Source organism: Molothrus ater, chromosome 14, assembly GCF_012460135.2.
Source record: "Molothrus ater isolate BHLD 08-10-18 breed brown headed cowbird chromosome 14, BPBGC_Mater_1.1, whole genome shotgun sequence".
Lineage (NCBI taxonomy): Eukaryota > Metazoa > Chordata > Aves > Passeriformes > Icteridae > Molothrus > Molothrus ater.
The window spans coordinates 13,105,210-13,125,838 of NC_050491.2; the positions used below are offsets into that span (position 1 = coordinate 13,105,210).

General features: G+C 42.5%; 1 protein-coding gene across 2 annotated transcripts; it reads right to left on the minus strand.

Annotated features, from left to right (window-relative positions):
- Positions 1–4,119: 4,119 nt before the first annotated feature.
- On the minus strand, positions 4,120–18,206 carry MOSPD1 (motile sperm domain containing 1). 2 transcript variants are annotated; one of them, XM_036402102.2, is made up of 6 exons: positions 18,102–18,206; positions 12,884–13,140; positions 12,619–12,694; positions 9,633–9,859; positions 7,528–7,689; positions 4,120–5,179 (listed from the first exon to the last, which is right to left on the minus strand). In XM_036402102.2, the coding sequence occupies exons 2-6, from the start codon at positions 13,035–13,037 to the stop codon at positions 5,148–5,150; spliced, it is 651 nt and encodes a 216-aa protein (XP_036257995.1). In that variant the 5' UTR covers positions 13,038–13,140; positions 18,102–18,206; the 3' UTR covers positions 4,120–5,147. The 2 variants fall into 2 exon arrangements, with proteins under 2 accessions (XP_036257995.1, XP_036257996.1); XM_036402103.2 differs by lacking the exon at positions 4,120–5,179 and adding an exon at positions 5,194–6,951.
- Positions 18,207–20,629: the final 2,423 nt, after the last annotated feature.

The window sequence follows — 20,629 nt, forward strand, 5'->3', positions numbered from 1 at the left end:
TTTCTCATCACCAACAGGCAGATGGAGTTTAAGTTGATCCCTCTTTTCCTGGAAGCAACAAGTTAAAATATTTGTACATGCAACTGAGTGTTTACAGTTACAGCACAGTAATTAAAACCTTACTGACACAGAGAGGAGTGCTTGGCAAGAATCCTTTTCAATAACTGGGTGTAAAAATTGTCACCTCGGGTTCATTTTCTTGGAGTGATTGTTTTACCAGCACCAGTGGAGCCTTCCCATTTCTGCATATCTGTTGGGAGCATCCTTGTTTGATAAACTTGAGAGCAGTTGCCATCTAGCCCAGGCCTTGGAGATTCTTTTCCTCTGGCATGGAGCACTCGAGGCAGACACCCTACATCCCAAAGACCCAGACCCCGCACATGCTGAGACTGCTTCCACCACTGGGGCTTTGTGGTAGAAGGACAAGAGAGGAGGTGAAAAAAAAAAGCTGAAGGAGAATAACCTTGTTTGACTTCAGGAGCTGGCTTGGGAGCAGAAATTTCAGAAGGGGGGAGGAGCATTCAAACCAAAACCAAAGACAGCCTCCACACCCCTTCGTGCTGGCTCCCCTGTGTCTCTCAAGGAACTGGTGAGACATCCCCAGTGCCACAAAGATTCCTCAGACAAATCTGGCATTTATCAAATGTAAAATTCTTCTGTGAGTTTGGTTTTTTTTTTCTTTTATTTGCTTCTTAAGAGCCTTAGAAGATGCTTGCTATTTTAAGACTTCCTTCCATGACAAATAATTGTATATAAAATGTTAGGTTTTTCCTGGATGTCAACCCAGGTAGGAAGAGCTGCTCAAGAGGAAGCAGGTTTTGGTGCAGGGACTAATCTTTGGAAATGTGGTTCTCCTGGTTATTTTCTATCCTTGTGTGGAGAAAAATCAAACCCATGATGTGCACAGCACATGTCAGGGTGTGTGGCACAGAAATCAGGTACCGGGTTGTCTCTCAAGCCAGTTTAAATACAGCTGCACTGAAATGGCTGCAAGAATCTTCCTGCTAAAAATACATCAACATCGTTTCATTTAAAGTGCATTCACTTCAGCAGTCGGTTTGGATTGTGGAGATTCCTGGCACATTCCTGAGGGAAAGGCGTTGATGGAACACGGGTTTTCTCCCTACTGCAGTCTCTTGATGGTGGTTTTTTGTTTGTTAAAGCAAATGTTCCTCTAATGCCTTCATGTTCATACCTCAAGCCACTGAGTGTGCCATTTTCTAGAGAACACTCTCATTTTGTTACTGTAAATCATATTTTGCTATTGAAAATTTTATGGCTATCTTTTTTCTTTTTTTAAACTGGAAACATGGATTTAAGTTCCATTACTCAGCTATACCTTACCAGCCTTTTTCCTCACGCTGAGGAGACAACCATAGCTGTAATCGTGGTTGTGCTCTTGCTTAAATGATTTCTTTGCAGCCTGTGCTGTTTTGAAGACCAGTGTGGTCACTTTGCCTGCATGTAATCCCACATTTCATCGTCAGCGTGGTCGCCTTTCAGATTTCCTAGAGCTGATGTGCAGCTGTGATTAGCTGCAGTTCATTATCCAGAGCAAACAGCTCGTTAGCGTTCAGTGGAGAGCTTCTAAAGAAGACAAAGATACACCAAAAGTGAGCGAATAAACCCCTTACTCGGCTTTACTGAGATGCTGCGAGTGTCGCCTGCCTGTGTTCATTCCTCCTGCTCTCGTCTGGGGAGATGCATTTGTTCTCCTTCCACTGAGGTCCTTGCTGGAAGTGGCTCCTGCTGCCTGCGTGGGGTTCCCGATCCTCACCAGCTCCTGTGGGGCAGTAACGAGTGAGTGACGGCTGCTGGCAGCAGCGAACTTCACTTTCCTTCTGTGCTTTCAGTCTTCATTGAATTTCCTCAGGCAGCACATTATGCTTGCAGGAAAGAGACTCCAGCACTGTTACCTTTGGCTGTTTCTCCTCCAGCTCTGTGAGAGATGGTGCCTTCCCTACCCTGCAGCGAGCAGTGAGTGCCCCATTTCCCAGGGACACGGAGGGAACCTGCTCTCCAGGGCCACTTGGCCCCTCTATGGGCACACAGGTGGCAGGAGGGGCAGTGGCTGCACTGCTCAGCCCTGCAGGCCTTGTAGGACATCACTGTTCCCTTCTCTTCTCTCTGCCCAGGGGGGCTCATGCAAGGTCAGAGGGCAAAGCAGCTGAGCTGCTCCAGCCCAACAACTCAAAACCCACCTGGCACAGATGATTCAAGGCTTGGGGGTTTTTTAAGGCCTCCTGTACAAGAGGTTTTTTAAGATGTGATCCTTAAATTTGATGTTGCCCTGAGTGTGTTTGAAGTGTGAGATTCACACTCCTGACAAAGGAAAGGGGCGTTGGAACTTGGCAGTTATAAGGAAAGCCAGGTATATTAAGTGTGCATTGACAAATAAGGACTAAAATACAATGATTTATTGCCAAACCTATTTGGCAGCCTCTTTCAAGTTCAGGCTTGTTGGTCATCAGATACTTGTACATATTAGCATAAGATGAAATAACACATGATTGGCTTTGACAGTTCTTAATTAGCTGATTGCAGGATTTCTCTGCTTTTATTTTTGTTGAAGGCACAGTTCTGTTCATGGGCTCCTCCGGAGCTGCTGCAAACATCCCTGTGGAGCTTTTCAAGAGGAGCAGTGACTGCAACATCCCATTGTCTTCCTGGGGCATGTCTGAGCCATGTCAGCAGCAGCAGCTCAGCTTTTCCCTTTGCAGGGGCTGATTTGGGGCTGATTTGTTTCCAGGTGGTGGAAACACCAGGGCTCCATTATCAGCTGGTGCAATGAACTGATTCCCTGGCAGCCCCTCCTGTCCCTGGAGCTCTGCAGCAGTGCACTGGGTCTGCTGAAGTTTCAAGCACTCTGTGATTCACTCCTCCAGAGAAACACGATCACCTCAGGATGTTCTGATCCAGACAAGTGCAGACAGCTCGGGAAGATCATGTACCAAGCCATGGCAGTGATGCTCCCCAAAGCGTTCCCACTTCCTCTGAGGCACCCGTGCCAGGCAGGCGTGGGTAAACAGCAGGATCGTTTCTGCTGGATGATCTCAAAGCCCTCCCAACTGTCTGCTGAAAACACTTGCCCATTGCAAGGAAATGACTGTTTGTTTGTGTTAGGACTCAGGAATGGGAAATGACGTGAACACTTGACTGTTTTTCCTGGTGTTTCTAAGAGTTATATTCAGTGTCTCGGGTCTTATTTCCAAAGGTGTTCAGTGTTTTCTGAAACTCTAGTATGTAAGTACCAGAGGTTTGTGCATGGACATGAATATACAAAAAATCAGGAAATATCTTCAAAATCTTGTGTATCCACCTGGTAACATTTTACTGGTGCCCTGCTGTGACTATGCTGTAACATAATTTGATATGTTCTCCCTCAGTGCTGAACTGAAACAGTCCCCAGGTCTTGTTTTCATAACTGGGATAAATCTGTGATTCTGCAGTGTGCTGCAACCTCCCTGAAGGAGAAAGAAGTCAGAATTCACACTTGTCATCCTTATTTCACCCAAGCACCAGTTTTATCTACATCTGCTGAATTACTCTGTGCATTTAATATTTTTTTCCTGCGCTTTTTTGATCAGCTTGGGCACAGGAAAATGTTTAGCCAGGCTGTTGGGTGCTAAGATAAAGTACCACGTGGCACTTTTATCTCCCCAACTTCTGCTCCACTCCCTCACCTTTCCCCAGGCAGCAGCAGGTTAAACCACCTGGAGAAAATCAGAATCCAGTGCAGGTACTGAGGAACAGTGAAGCTACAAGAAGAGAGCCCTGCAGTGGCAGGAAAACACTGACCCAGCCATGAGCTCAGTGTTGGAGGGCAGTGCTGCACCTGCAGCAGGCTCTGGCATCCAGCCTTCTAAACCAGCTGGGAACCTTTTTTGGTTTTTTTCCTTAGTCAATGTTAATGTTTGACTTTATCATCTGATGCTGATTGATGCATGACACAATCCCAGCTCTTCTGAGAATCAAACTGGAGTAGCATTGTATAAGAAAAAACATAGTGGTTAACAACTTTTTCAACTTCTCTTTGGTTTTTTTTAATAAACACTTTTTTGCACGGTTTCTTTGTATTTCCATGCATAAGCAGAAAAGTGACCCAAAACATGCAGGGGGAAAGGTTTGATTTCCAAACTTTATTATTCATATCAGAGCATACTCTATAGACTTCTTACAAACAAAGATTTGTCTGTATGAATCCAATGCAGTAATAGCTGCCCTTTTAGAATTAACATCTCGACAATGAAATGTCAAATAAAGGGAAATACTTGTTGTATGAAACAAGATTAATGTTCACCTCAAATATGAAACTGGCATTTAAGCAGGAGTTTCTGATAGAAAAGAAGTTCCTGTGGTAGCTGTGGGGGGGAGGGATGTAGAGAAATGCCTTTGCTATTTCACTTAGTTTGGTCTCTAAAATAGAGAAAATTATTAATTTTGTATTAGTATGAGTTCAGCTTCCATTAATGCCACTTCCATGCATCCCTAAGAAATGAAGGATCTGATTACAGAACTTGGTTTTATTGTCTAGTAATTGTGGTACAAAATGACTGTTGCAAGAAATTATTTCCCCAGGTAAGAAAATGAGCACTCAACGACATATTGGTAATGATGAAGTAAGAAATTTGAGAATTACTTCTTCACCTAAAATTCATGGTTTATTTCAGTTCCACTGATGGAATTTTTCATTTTCTTCAATGATCAGTCACGACTCTCACCCCTTGGTATGTATATACAGAAGTGTTATGTGCCAGCCTCAGCAGGTACAACCACAAACCAAATGAGCGTTTTTACAGGAGACAGTTTGCTTTTATAGTGATCACGCACTGATGTGAACATAGACTAAAAATAACAAATGTTGTTTTAATAAGGATTTTTTACAGTAGGCATAGATATAAAAGTTTTTTCAAATTATTTTCACAGGTATCACTGAACATTTCATAGCTGTCTGTTACAGAAGCACCACCAAGTGCTTTGAGTCTTTCATTTATTATACACAGTTAAAATATATTACACTTCTGAAGGTATCTTAAATCACTGAACAGTTTTGCTAGCATCTTAATGAGCCAAATGGGAGTAAAAGGCAGTCCACATTCATGATGTGAATATACAGTAAGGTGTTTGACATCCTATGAACTCATTGCTCATGTTCTCAAAATAACCATGGTGATGAGACCTGAAAGACAAGAATTAAGAACTAAATACTTCTATTTCACTCAAAATAAAACATTTAAAATAAAGAGTTTACCCTGTCACAGGCCAGAAAATATGGTCGAAGTACACAAATGCATGCAGAATGCATTTATGTACACACTTAAATATTAGAAGTATTGCTCCAAATTTTGACATAGTCAAAAATCAATGCTGACATGTGGTGCATCTAATAACTGAATGTCAAAGAAGATAGAAATACTCCAAACAATTATTGCCCTCTCTGCTGGAAAATCTTAACATTGAACTTTTGACTGGGCTAACTGTAACAGCAAACCCCATTCCTCATGGGGGCCAGTTATGGGCAGTGTCATCCAAATGCTGAATCATCAGTAAGGCAGATCAGTTGAAGGCTCCAAGGCTTTTTTCTGCTCTCTGAATAATAACTGATCAAAGACCAGTTTCAACAAAGATGTTAAGCTTCCTTATCAGTTTGCAGAGGGAGCTTTCAACAGACTCTTTGTTGTGACCTTTAGAGAGGGAGGAAAAAAAAGGCAGCTCTGATAGAGGTTAAAAACTATTAAAAGCAGATGAAAACAGGAAACAGGGGCTAATAAACCTACCCATGAAACACTGAAAAGTTCATTTTAATTATATGCTGATACAGGAAAAAGTACAAATCTGCAGTTTTTAGCCATGGGTTATATTGCACAAGGTGAGGTAGGTGGAAGAACACAGGGGCTCCCTGAATTCCAGCCTTATGTAACATCAAAATAACAATTTATCAGTTCTTGAGCAATCTCGCTTTCTTGCAGGCTCAGATGATGTCACTATAACAGCTTTTCACTGCAGAAAGCTCAGCTAAAACCTACAGATCTCACCATGGATAAAGACATTTCTGAGACTGTTTTATCTCCTGCCACTCCATACTGATGGAACTTGGCTACTTTATGAAAATGGTGAGGGCAGAAGCACTGTCTTCCATTAGATCAGCCATTTATCCCTTAAGAGGAACTACAGCTCAGCTATTTCTTAAGGTCTGTACTGGTTCAGACAATCAGTGCTCCCACAGCTGCTGGATCCTTAGCTTGGATCAATTCCATCACCTCAGAGGAACAGCAGAAGCTTCTGCAGAACAGCCTGCACCACTTGTACAGGGACTTGAGACAATAAAGGGTTTAACTCATTTCTGTAAATCAGATCCTTCTCAAATATCACAGAGTCCTGTTTGTGTGGTATAACCACCCTTTCCAATTAAATGCTCCACAATCCAGTTGTACTTCCCTGTGGAACAAAGTGGTTTCAACTTCTCAAGAGCAATTGACTTTCTACATGAGCAAGAGCTGCACACAAAAGAATCTGTCCATGAACACTAAAAGCACTGCCAGCAAAGAAGTCAAAACCTCTCAAAACTTCATAGGGAATCTACAAACAGGTTCAGCTTTTGCAAATGTATAAAGTCAAGAGGTTTAAAACTGTAGCTGACACCAGCAGAACCTGGAGTAATTTTCAAAAGCAGAAATAAAAACCAAGTGAGGAGTACTGCAAGGTCCTGATCTGAGAATCCATCAGCATCAGCCTGGGCAAAGAGCCACAAGTGAGATTTCAAACCACTTCAGCAGATGGACCTTTGTGAGTCAGCAGAGTGTGCATGAACCATCAGAACTTGCACCTTTCCCCATCACTACCTCACCTCTAGCTATCAGTTTGGAGCTGCCTAGCTCTTTTCCTTTAAATCCTCATTTCTGCCAGGTAGTGGGAGAGGAGAACTGAGCTTAGTGTTACTGTTCTTCAAATCTGAAACAGTTATAGAGAAATAGTCATAACAAATGAAATGTGCAACTCATCTATGCTAGCTAATGCAGGAGCAAGTTACAAATCAGGAAGAACTGGGCATGGTAGTGGTCTCAGACAGGGTTTACAACAACTTACTGCTACACATATCAACTCCTGATTAAACAGGCGCTGAGAATCAAGCCTTGAAAAACAGCTCAGGGGGCTAGAGAGAAACACAATGACACATTCTACATTCTGCAAGAGATTAACTATTGCAATGCAAGGGTAAGAAACAGCACATTCCATTCAGGTGTGTTGGCAGATGACTGTTACTGGCCCATCATCAAATAAAGCTGAAATTAGCATGTAGGGACCTGTGTGCAATAGGTATCAACTCAAATCTGGTCTAAAACACAATAACTAACTTACCCTGCTATCACCATGGCTACAAATTAAGATGTAAGCTGAGATGCAAAACAAAACCTAATGTGGTGCTTTGTTTCCATCCAGTTTCCCAAGGCCACTGGCAAAGACAGGTAGAGTTTTCCGAACTCATAGATTTTGCAGGAAAATGTTTCTAAAATCCAAAGTACTCACCTAAAACATAAGCAGCTACTAACTTTTGATTCACACTTAAGTGGAGGTAGAGAGGCACCAGGGATTCCATTTCCCCCAATGTAGGTAGCATTAGTGCTGCAACACACACCACTCCAAGGAAGACTGTGAGTAAACTAGGTCCCGACGAGGCAGTTCTGTTTTCTGAAAAGCAACAAAGCACCAATTGTAAGGAAGATCTAAATAATATAAACATTAAATATTCTGCAAAAATGTCTGCAGTACATGGGAGCTGAAATATCCTCAGATTGTCCTTTTTGCTCTGCAGTTTGCAGGGGGTGGAAGCCAAGTCTTAAACCCACCCTTCTAAACCTTCTGCATTCTGCAGTGGAGCAGGCTGCTCCCTGTTCTGATGCTGGAACTTGTTTTCACATGACTTCCCAAACCACTCCCTTCTGGAGGAACAGAGCCTGCCAGGCCCAGTTGCTATATATACACACTCAGGACAGCTGGATGTCTCAGCTATGCTTGAGGTTTCCCTGTGCATCCTGACTCCATTCCTTGATATGCTCCTTCAGTGATCAGTAATCCATCAATCTGAGCACCCAAAAGACCTGCACAGGCAGAAAAGCTCACACCTCCTGAACAAAACCTGCCTGCAGCAGGAGCACAGGTTCCTGGGCCAGATGAGCTCCCCTTCATTCTTTACAGGGTTCAGGGGCTATACCTGAGCCAGTCAGTTTAGATGCCACAAATCAGTAAAATTTGAATCCTACTTTAAGAACTGTGAGAGTGCACCACTCTGACAGTCCAGTATTATCAGAATAAGAAAATGCAAACCACAGACAATAAAGAGTCCTTCACAGTCTTTATTGTCCTGCAATTTAACAGCTGGAACCTACTCAAAGGCCCACTGTGTCATCTTTGAAAAGAGCTGTTAACATGTTAGCTGAATACCTCGAACCAAATCCTTAAGACCCACTGGAAAATAGCCAATGTTTTTACCAACTTCTCCTATTCTCAGTGACTAGCAATATGTGCTCTATTTTAACGCCATAAATCTTATTTCCAGGTTGCAAAACTGCAGTTTCTTTGTTTACTGCTTCTTTTTTCACTACAGCATACCACAGTCAATGAGGTTTTTAAGCAGAGAAACAGCATTTGGAGTAAGATCAGTATCAGATTGTTCAGGATGGCTCAGGCCCTCTGTCCTGGATCAACTATCACAGGAACATTTTGTTCTGTGAGCCCAGAGACCTTTGTGGGTTTGCTTTAACTGTGTATCCTACTAATATCTATTATGAGGGCTTTTTTTTAATTAAAAGTGTTTCACCAGCCAACAAACTCAGTATAAATAGTGAAACATTCAATTTAACAACATGAATACCCTCAAGGAGGTTCATCTATTTTCTGGAATTGGTTTTTGTTGTCCTGAAAAATATAACAGCGATAAGAACATTTCAGTATGAATCAGTAAAAGTAAGAAGAATGTAGACAATCAAGAATCAGTTTAGATTCATTTGAGGTACAACTTGACACTTTATATCCTATCCCTTCCATTTAACTGTCTGGCCCAGGTTTTCAAGACTGTTGATTCACTTCCTCAGTGTGTGTATGAAACACGCAGAGTTTTCAGCCACCAACTGTGCTCTTCTGTTCTTGTGGGACAGACAAAGGACAGGGCACAGAACAAGGAGCACTTTAGAAGATGTTCTGGCAATATTTCCTGCTCATCAGGAAATGGGGGATTAAGGGTTTGGAACAAACTCACAAGGGGCATATGTTTTGAAAGAGCCCAAGGGAAAAAGTAACTAGCATCCTTTCACAGATAAATTCCCATTGTCTGTATGAGAACTCCTGCTCCAGAGGAACAGTGGATGCACTCTCCAAGGTATGACACACAAACACAGGGCAGCAAAGGGCCTTGATTGATCAACACAGCATAAACAGAATAGTCAGAATGGGTTCCTGAATACTGTCATCCTCAAGTGAAAAAGACAGCAGTCCTACAGGTAAGAAAAATGAATTATTTTTAAAAATTATTTTAAACTGTATTTATTTTTAATTTAAAAAATGTTTTTGAGTCTAGTCACTTGAGCTATTCAAAACTGATTCAGAACATAGGAGAGGAAAAAGATTTCAGTTACCTGGTTGACACAAAGTCTGCTCAAAAAAGACACTTTCAGCCAGGTGTTCTTTTATTCGTTTTTCCTCCTCTTCCTTTTGTTGTTGTTGTTCCTTTGCAGATGGAAGCAGAGTAGCAATAATCTCCTTTTTCCCCAATGCTTTCCTCTGGCTCTGCTCAGACACTTGGAGTCGGAATTTATCTATGACACCATAGTAAGAGGCCCGAACGTCTCTGTGACGAATCACACTGCAGAAAAACAACATTTTCAAACAGATGAGCTGCTAAGAAGCAGGCCTGTTGTGGAATTACATCCTCTATCACAAAGTCTGCCCTCTGTCCCCCCTCCTCCAGATAAACTGGAATAATCCAGACCTCCATTACCTCCTCCACCACTCAATGTTCTTGAATACCTGATCTTACCTCCTCTCTCCCCTCCCTATGCTTGCTTTAATTCCCAAATATAAATGCTCCTGGCCAAACAGGACAGTTAATTCTTTATCCCAAGCACATCTTTGCCTCAATCTGAGGCCCTGCTGCCAATTGATGAAACATCAATGACCTGAAAGATGTCCCCTCCTCCTGTATCAAAGTTGTTTGATGCTGGCCAGTGATTTTAAAAGGATTGAGGGGACTGGAGTGGCCAGGGCAGGAAAGGAGTTGGGCAGGTGTTTGGCAAGCAACAGTCCAGCTTCTGGAGGAAACCAGGCTCAAAGCTTTGCAATTCTACTTTCTCAGAAGCAAAACTCATTCCCTCTATAGACAAGAGTCAGCTAGGGATTTTCAAAATCAGAAACCCACCACTGAGAGCATGTTTGGAACCTATAAAAAGCACAGCTTTAAAATAGCACTGATCAACAGCAAAACAGACCTCTGAGCAGTGCTGTGCTCAACTGCCTCCTCTCTGCATTTGTGATTCATCATGAGAATACATAGCTAGCATTGAAAAGCTACAGCATTTGGGTTTTGAATTGTTATCAGCTCTTAGGGTAAATAAGGTTTTCAACTATTTTTCCAGATGTTTTTTGTTAAAGGTTATTCTAAGTTTCCAAGATAACAGCAGCTGATCTGAAGAACACACATACAAAGAAGAAAGTTGTCATCTCATGAGGGAGGAAAAATGACTGTACCCTTAGAGACACAGAATAGGAGTCTTAAAATTCTTCAAGAAACCAATCTTTGTGATACTATATACATTAAAATGCTGCAAGAAATAGATTTTTGTTTTTCAGTCCTTATTTAAAGGAACTATATCACATCAAGATATCTACAAGCATTAGCACGTAGCCAGTGCTTGCAACTGGTATCTGGTTTGAATGGACTATTCAACACAGAAACAGAGACCGAGTCATCCCCTCAGCAAGAGGCTGCAGTGATGTTTTACGTCACTTCAGAGGCAAAGCAGAGTGCCTGTGACAGCCTTCCAGCAAGTGGAGTGTTGGCTGGGCAACTGCCTTCACTAAAACAAAAGGCTTTTTGCCCCCACAACCCTAATTCATCCAGCTCTCAGCATATCAGTACAGCAGATCAAGTCTGATTTCTTCCTTTAACACTTGCTTTTAAATTGGTGTTCCTACTCCTAGTGCCATGGTACCAGCTACCAACCTAAACAGAATCTTTACATAACACTGTGCTAGGAGAACATGTATCTGCTGCCAAGCAAGGAGATATTTTCTGCAGACCCTTATAAACAGATACATTCTCCTGTTTCTTTTTAGAGATCATTGCATAATTGGAAGCTCTGTAGAATATCTGTTTATCTGGCAAATGGCCACACTTGCATAGTACTGCTCATATCCTAGCAGTAAACACTGTCCTTCGACAGCAACCACTGGAGTTGGATGGGGGGTTTTGCTGCACAGAAAAATCCCCTTGGAACATGTGTCTGTCTTATTTTCCTTTGTTTAATAAAACACATTTGTTTAACCAAATGTAATCAAGCTTGTGTAAATGTCTTCTAAAGAATGGAATAGCTCACTGGTACACTGGTATAGTCTGACCTGTTTAGTTCCATTTTTAGCATTGTTGCCCCTGCTTACTGAAACCTTGCAGTTCCATGTTCTAAGCTTCCTTTCTATTTCATGAGTCCTTGGAATTTTTCAAATTGCACCTAAGGAAAACAGTCTATAGGAATAAAGAGCCATTCCCCAAGAACAGTTATTATTTATCTGACAAAGGGTTTCTGTATATGGCCATTTGTTAGACAGAGAGTCCAGGTGGTCTTTTACAGTTTGGAAAATGTCTATTCAAAAAGTTCAGTCTGCTCTTTTAGGTACTTCGGATTTTCTTCAGCTGTATATTATTTATATTCTATTTGCCACAGAAATAATGTGGCAAATAGAAGATAAAAAGAGTTGGTCTATTTTAGCTTTTACACCTACTCTGCTTCAGCTTTCGGCAGCCTACAGACCCTGAACATTACTGTGGTCACTTAGGCAGCCTCCTTCTGTTCTGAGTTACTGGGCTAAGACCTGACAGGAGAGATAAAGGGCAGGCACAGAGATCTGAGGATGGGTGGTCAGGGTGAAAGGTAGGCAAAACTACCTTTATTTACATGGCCCAGGAAAATGTGCTCAGTAGAACTGCATACATTTCCATTTTGTCAATCTGCAAACAAATATTTCTCACAAACAAATCTCAACCCTGGGGGTTTTGCTTTTCTTGTTATTTCTAACAAAAAGGTGCTCAGAGAAGGCTCATATTACTCTTGCTCCTGGTTTACAAACTGGTTTACAAACATTACAAGGTGCATTTACTGGCATTTTATTTATGCCCAAAGGCAAAATTAAAGAAAGATATATCTCCAGTATTGTAATACCTCTGCTCTAGAGGGACAGAACAGCAAAAATCAGAACCACAAGTATATACAGGAGATTAGGAAAACATATATTTATCCAACTTATGTATTATAACATGCATGCTGTCATTTACAACCTCTTAAATAACAAAGGAAATTAAGGTAATAAAATGTTGTATATTAGGAAAAAACCCAACGAACTTCTACTTACATATCAACACAGCACTGAGGCTTCACTGCACCAGTAGCATCCACCACCGCATATTTATTTGGAGTTGTACAAAGAACTGCAAGGAAAAGGACAGGAGTGGTAACAAATCATGAACTAATACATCACCAGTTCATCAACAGATACATGTAGAGAGACGAGTTTGGTTTTGTGGTTTTGTCACAGATATGATTTTTACATGAATTATAATTGGACTGTTCAAGATCATCAACTAGCCCTTAAATAGAACTTAACCTAAGAAACCCACCTTTGAATTTTAAGGCAAACTCATAGGGGTTATATAGAGTCAACACCTGCTTGTGTGTTGACTGGTCATCTGCATAAAATATAAGTTCTGTAGGAAAAACAAAAACAGGAAGATTTCCTTCCACTAACTCTGGCTGTCTTTTTTGTTGCTGCATTGGCACTGAATCCTCCTTGCTGCTTCTTGTGTTCTTATGCTTTTGTATCCTCAGAGACTTCAGCTTTTGAATCGTTTAAGAATTCCAAAGCATTTTGGCAATTCTAAAGGAAAAAAAGGGGAAAAAAAAGAGAAAAGGCAAGAAGATTATTTCCATAAGTCTATACTAAACTGAGGCAGTTAACAAAGGTGCAAAAATATAAAATACGATGCTTGATTATGAATCTACCTCTACTTATGTTCCTTCAAAAATATTGAAATAGAAAAAAATATTTGCACTGAGCTTCCATCTATTTAACAAATTGCTACAAAATAAATGGATAAGCACCTGTCCAGTATATCATGACTAGGGCTGCTTATGCTGGGTCTTTGCAACACAAACCAAACAATGACAGCAGAAAGAAATCCCATCCTTGCCTCAGGACAGCAACACATCAGAAACACGAGGGCAGAAATGAGGAAATGCAAGGACACTGAGGCAGCAGGAGTCACTGTTTGGGCAGGAACCTTTCTGTGGGGATGACCTCCCTGGATGAGGTTTAACAAGTTAGGAATCTCCTCACCTAGGCACCCAGGTACGTCAAATCCCAGGGATTCAGAACAATGGAATGGGGAACGCCTTCATGTCTTGTTTAAATCAAACTCCCTGTTCCAACTGCATAGTTACAGGTCATGAATGGAAAAATGACTGGGATGAGTAACAGCAAACAGATTTGGGATTCACTGTTTTATTAAGAGATGACAGGTTTTCTACCACCACTACCTCTAACCAAAGTACAATCATCACAATTCTCCCTCTGCCACCCCCCACAGTTCTGTTTTATTTTGAGTGACATTCCAGAACTAAAACCAGAACCAATGACCCAACCAAGAAACAATCCCAAATGTAATTCATAAAATAAAATTAAGGCCAGACTCCTCAGCACACATACCATTGACTCAACACATGACAGAGAGAACAAAGTCTTTCTCCTCCCATGAAGAAGGTCACATTTTACTGCAGCTTCTATAGATTAATTATCAAACTGAAGGTGTCCTTTGAGGTCTAACTTTATAGCAAAAAGTATTGAAACAACAAAAAGTTCCTACTGACTCATTAGACGTCATTTCCACTTCCCATAGAGCTTTTTAGAATAAGGTACATTTTACCTGTTCTCCAGCTCAATACACTGGATAGTTGCACCTTAAAGAATTTAGCTTCTGACATTTCTAGCAGCAAATAGCCCAAACACTATGGACAATCAAAAACAAACACTTGTTTCCACATTCTAAACATCACAACGATCACATTTGCAGGCACCAGATACATATTCCATACTTGAAACATGACACACATTCATGTGTTTACAAAAGTCTATCTGTCATACCATCAGGTTTACAGATTCTGATTGTTATTCACAAACTAAGCTTTTAATTTTATTTATTTAGTTATTAAAATAGCAAATTATCCCTGTAGAATTCAAGTTCATGGATCTCACTGGAATGTCTTTCCCCATGATCCAGTTCCTTTTCAGAGCACAGGTTTGTTTCCACTTCACTGAAATGCTACTAATAATATTCTGAAAACAAATCCCCAATGACAGTGTTCCAAGCTGATGTTCTGTTACCTTATTAAGAAGAGTCTAGAAAAAGAAATGGCTCCCTAAGTGGCAATTTGGGTTCTGAGTGCTTCTTGGAATTACAGTGAATCCCTTTTGTTTCAGAAGAACCAACAAACTCTGGAATGACTTTGTACAGCAAGTGCAAGTACTATTTCTTGAACAACTTCATGCACTATTGCAAAGTGAGTTTCATTGTTCCAGTCAAACATATTAAGACTATATGAAAAGCTAATGTGGAAAAACTGCCAGCACACAGGAATACAAAATACCTTTTGATGCTTGTCATAGGCAGAAGATTATTTATTTAAATTTCTTATACCAAAGTTAGCTCAATGCAGTATGCAGTAAGAATATGTTGGAATCTTTGGTTCTCATATCTATCTACACTTTGCATGCCATGTGTAACAGAAATACAAGCAAATTTTTACATTAACAAAAGGGATTTTTTTCAAATAAATGTTTGCAGCTACCATTAAACCAAGAGCAAGCTACTGCTACACAACTTAATTGACTATGCTTAATAAAATTTTCAATTATTATTTATAATAATCAGTATGATTTTGATGCTGTAGTTTTTTATTTAAACACTGCACATGTTTCATTCCAATTCCTGGCTTCATCCCACATCTTCGGTTTCTTCAGCTCCATCCGTGGGAAGTGTCCAGTGTCCAAAACCCCACAATTCTCAGTATCAGTGGAGGTATGGATCACCATGCCTATCAACAGGCTCATTTTTGTTACACATCTGTGTAAAACAGTGTGCACAGCTCCCAGGATCCCACAACCTGCATGTGGAAAGCCACCAATCTCAAAAAAGAATATCCCGTTATTGCTTCCTTTTCCTATTTAGCTTGGCTGGATGAGGAGCTACCGCCCCAACCTGCAAAAGCAACATCTGGCAGGCCTATAGCAGAGACATCTGCTGACACAGCAGTGTCATTCAGGGTATAAATTTCTGTATTCCTAGGCAAGCAAACCAGCATCCTTTTTGAGACAATGGTTTTAGCTGAGAAGTCACCTTGCTGGGGCATCTCACCAAGTGACAGCAGTAAAAGCACTTTTCCCAAAGACTGATGGATAAACCACACATGTGATAGGGAGATGTGATGGTTTAGTACTGATACTCTTGATAACAGCACATCTTTCCCATCAACGAGAATCTGCCAACACTTCTACAGAGGAAGTTTGTATCACCACAACTTCTTTGCCCAGATTAACCCCAGAGCAGCTCTAATGGTGAGAACAAGGTCATGTACCCCAGACAGTTCATGAACAGAAACTCAGCTGCTGCTCTTCTGCATCCCCACTGCACCACAACCACTAAATTTTGTGGTCAACAGCCACCACGATTACTTGCAGCACATAAAGGTGAGCACAAGCAAACCTGTCCCAGCCCAGGATCTGTGGTGTCAGGCCTGTGATCTGCACTGCACAGATGGGCTTCTCCCAGGATGGAATTCCCACAGGAGCAGGGATCTGTCACAGGTAACATTTGCCAGGGCCAGCGTGCAACACCTGAACAATGCCAGCTCACTTCCCAGCTCCCTTTGAAGTCCTGACAAACAATTGTCACTGGTATTTTTTCAGCACAATAGGGATCTTTCCTCCATTAAGTTACTAAATATATACTGCTGGTGTCACAATAGCACAGATCTGCCAGTGTTTCCTTTGAAATCCCTTTCTTCATAAATTTAACTTGACAGAGAAAAACACAAAGCAAAACGTAACTTCTCTCCAGGGTCAGAATTAACATCCATTGTGATTTGTTTTTACTTAACAAGTATCTGTTGAATAAATAAATCAACTGAGGAACTTTTTTGTTCCCATTTTAACTTCCAACAGCCTCATCACCATGGCTTCCCAGGGCATTTGTTGGTTGTTTTTCTTCATAACAACTGCAAATAACTCTACAGAATGTCATCGGGTAAACACTTCATTCTGAAGAAAACCTCTTTACAGTCATGCCTCCACACTGCTGATTTAAAAGTTGCCTAATTACAGTGTAATCTACTTTTGTTACATCTCATGATCTACCTCCTAAATCTACACAAGTCTTTCTACACTTTATGCTCAGTAAAACTGGTGTTTTTTGAGCACATATTTACCAAATAAACCACAAAGTCTTCAAAATTCCCTCCTATGCCAAACTGAGCAATCACTTTAAGCTACATGCAAATGCAGCATGGGATCTGAAGCACAGCATAAGCATTCTGTTTCTCCAAAATGTTTTGAAGGCCTCAACGTGCACTTACGCAAACCAATGTTTAAACTACCTGCAATTATTTGGGAGCGTCACCCAATGATGGGAGCACAGAGCCAGCAGCCAGGATGGCTGGATTCCATTGTTGCTAACTCTGTCACTGACACTCCATGACCTTGAGCAAGTTGGTTAACCTCACCTCAATTTGCTGATCTATGAAGGCGCACACATTCTACAAAGTATTTCAGTAGGCGGAAGGTCCCCTTTGAACCCACAGAGCTGCTCTGATTCTTTGCAAAACTGCTACTGTTTACCCCTCCACAGGATGATGAGAAATGTCACCAATAACTTGTGTCCAGGATGCTGTAAAATGAAACAGTCTCAGAGCATTAACTATTAGCATGGATGACCACATGCATAAGTCATGCTGACACTGACAGCAAAATTTATTAGGACCACATTATTGTTTTAAATGCTGAAAAGATGACTAACAAAAGGAAATATTCAAATACAACTAAGAGGCATGAAAAGCCGTGAAAAATTAAGTAACAGCTGTGCACTGCTTCTGATCCATTCTGCTACAGGCTTGCAAGGATCCTAGAGAAGACATTCAAGGGCACGTGTGCTTTAGTCTCCATTTCCCCACTTTAAGCTTGTGTTTAATGCACTAAACTGGCTGATTTTTAAACGTGTGTTGCGCTCATTAGCGCTGCGTGGCCCCAAACCGCCTCGGCTTAACAGAGGGGAGCACTCTTCCCCGGGAGAGCGACGGGAGCAAAGGCGTTCCGAGCCGCGCCTGCAGCCGGCAGGGCACGGCGGTAATTGCACACTCTTAATTGATCCTCTTTGTTCTCCAGCGAGGAGCAGCAGCGATACGGGCAGAGGCAGCTGCGCGATAACGGCGCCTCCCGCAGCCGGCCCGGCCCCGCCGCACCGCCCCCGGTCCGGCCCCGCCGCACCGCCCGCAGCGAGCCCCGGCCTCGCTCCGCCGCCCCTCGCAGCGACCCCCGGCCCCGCAGCCGGCTCCGCACCGCCCGCAGCGAGCCCCGGCCCCGCGGGGAAGCGGCTCCAGACCGGGGCCTCGGAGCGCGGCCGCCGCCCCGCTCCTCGTCCCGGCCCCGCCGCGCTCCCGCAGGGCCTGCGGAGGGCAGGGGCGGCAGGCCCGGCCCGTGGGGCCGCGCGGCCCGGGACGGGCCAGGCCGGGCCGCGGGTGCCGCTCCGCTCGCCCGCCCCGTGCCCGCTGTCGCCCCCCGGCCCGACTCACCCGCCCGGGGCCGCTGGTGCGGGCTGGCGCGGCGCCCCTTTGTCCGCCCGTCACTGCGGGCAGCGCTGGGGCTGCTGGGACCGACCGGCCGCCGCCGCCGCCGCGTCACCGCCCCGCCCGCCGCCCGCCCCCGCCGCCATGTCGGGGCTGCCCCGGCACGCCGGGCTCCGGCGGGCTCGGTACGGCGGCGCTCGGCGCTGCTTCCCCCGCCCGGCAGCGCCGCCGGCTCCCCGGGCAGCGGCCGGCCCGGCGCCTCTCACCTGCGGGAGGTGTTTTTAATGGTACTGCACCTCATTCCTGAGGTTTGGCCCCGTCCCGGAGGGGTTCCTGCCCCTCTCCCGGCTCCCGCTGCTCTCGGGGCCGCCGTGCGTTCTGCCCTGCGGGCTCGCCCCGATGCCGCCCATCGCGGGCAGGTCCCCGCTGGAAGGGTCGCCCAGAGCCAGAGCAGCAGGGTTTGCGAGCGAACATCCAGGCGTGACCGCCTGCTCACCCAGCAGCACGGCTTAAATGGGACACACTGTCCCTGTAAACACTTCCGTGCTCTTACCTTTGTTCTTTATTCCTCTTATTTACTTAATGTGCTTTCATTCAGTTAGGCTCTTTGTGGACTTCAGCTCGTACTGTGCGTTATCCACTGTATCATGTACATTATCCACTATATCATCTTCCCTTGTTTTTTTCCCCAACTTCCCCTCTGTATAATACAAACAAATCCATGTGTAATCACCACCCAGTATCATGCCAAACTTCAAGATCTTTAGTACAGAAAAATGTTTTTGTTGCAAGTCAAGTGGATAATTAAGATTTATGTTGAACCACCCAGTACAGGATTGCAAAATCTTTTACCCATTACCAAGCTTTACCCTTCAGTGAAATGAACACAAGTCCGTGGTGAAATAAACACAGCAGCCATGAGTGTTTCACAATAACATAATGAAACAATCCAGAACAGGAAGTAACATATTTTAAATCATGGAAGACATTAAATAAATTCTAAAAAGTATATTTTCCAACGTAGGAAAGGTGTGTGTACTAGCACTCACCTTTTTCTGCAGATCTAATGGTTCACTAGAAGTTCGGTCTTTCAGCCACAAATTACATAATATTGTTACATTATTGTATAGAGAAATCATAATCTTGTCAGAATTTCTGAAAATGTATGCAGTGAAAAGTGGCAAAATATTTTGTTTCTTGATGAGTGTAAATCAGTTCAGATTTTTACATGTTTAAAAATAAACTGGAATTCTTGTTTTTAAAAAGATTATCAGCCTTTCAGAATTTCAGAAAATTATTACGATTTTACTGAGTATTAATCCAATGGAGGGTGCTCCTCATTTTGGAAACCTGTCTCAGGAGAAGCAGCAGACATAAACATGCTTCAGAGATATTCAAATTAATAACAAACAGAATGATCAAATAAAAACATAATCTCAAATGGCTAGACTTAAAAGCACATTAATTAGACAAATTGGTATTTTCCAGTTCATCCAGTTCATTCACAAAGAAAGTTCAGACTCTCTAAAAGCAGATGTTATGTCTGCCCCTCTAAGCTTCCCAGGATCCAACTTTTTTCTGTCACATTTGATAAGGTTTGCATCCACCTGTTGAAAACTGAGCTGGTCTCCTTCCTCTCTCACCCATGCTGTGAGTTACCTAAAAGCATTGGCTAGACTTCTGTTACATAAAATATTGCCTCCTTATAGCATGAAACCTGACAGTGGAGTGTGCAGAGATGAAATGCTCCTGAATGACTCTATGGTGGTTTTGGTTGCTGTGGTGATCATCCATCTGTTTAAATACTTCATATGGGAGATTCACAACTCATTTATCATGGAAAAGACTTACCTAAGTTGTCAGAAACACAGCATTATGCCTGATTCCTGTCATTTTGCACACTTGATTAGCAAAATATTCCACTTTATCTGTCATGGTACAAGGACATGGTGTAGCATTTATAACAGAGGGTACCACGCTTGGGTTCTCTATTCAGCACTAACCTGGTGGGCCTGAGACATTGGCACTGTGCAGTTGCAGAGGCTGACTGCAAACAGTTCATGAGGGGCCTCCTTTAATGAATCTTCAGTCTGAAGAAATCACACAGATTAAAATGTATGTTTACAAAATCTGATGTGAAAACAATGAGCAGATAGAGAGCTAAACACTTTATATATCTGAACCTTACCTAGAGCTCATAATGTATTTAATTCTTACTAATCAATATTCTTAATGTGATGTTTTGGGTTTTTTTGACAGTTCCCTTCTCCATAGCACAATGTGGCAGATCCTCTTTGGCTTTGAATTAACTCAGGAAAGGGAGTGGCATGTCTGACTTTCCATTTGGCCTCATGTTGTCTTTCTGTAGAAAATTACTGGAGTTTTCTTTCTAATTACTACCAATTTATTAGAAAGTCTCCATAACAAATATTTTTTTTCACTTTTAAAGACTAGCAGAAGAAACAATATTGCATTTAAACTACCTTAAAGCAGCATACATGTTCTGACTTACAATAGAAGAAAGAATTGTTTAA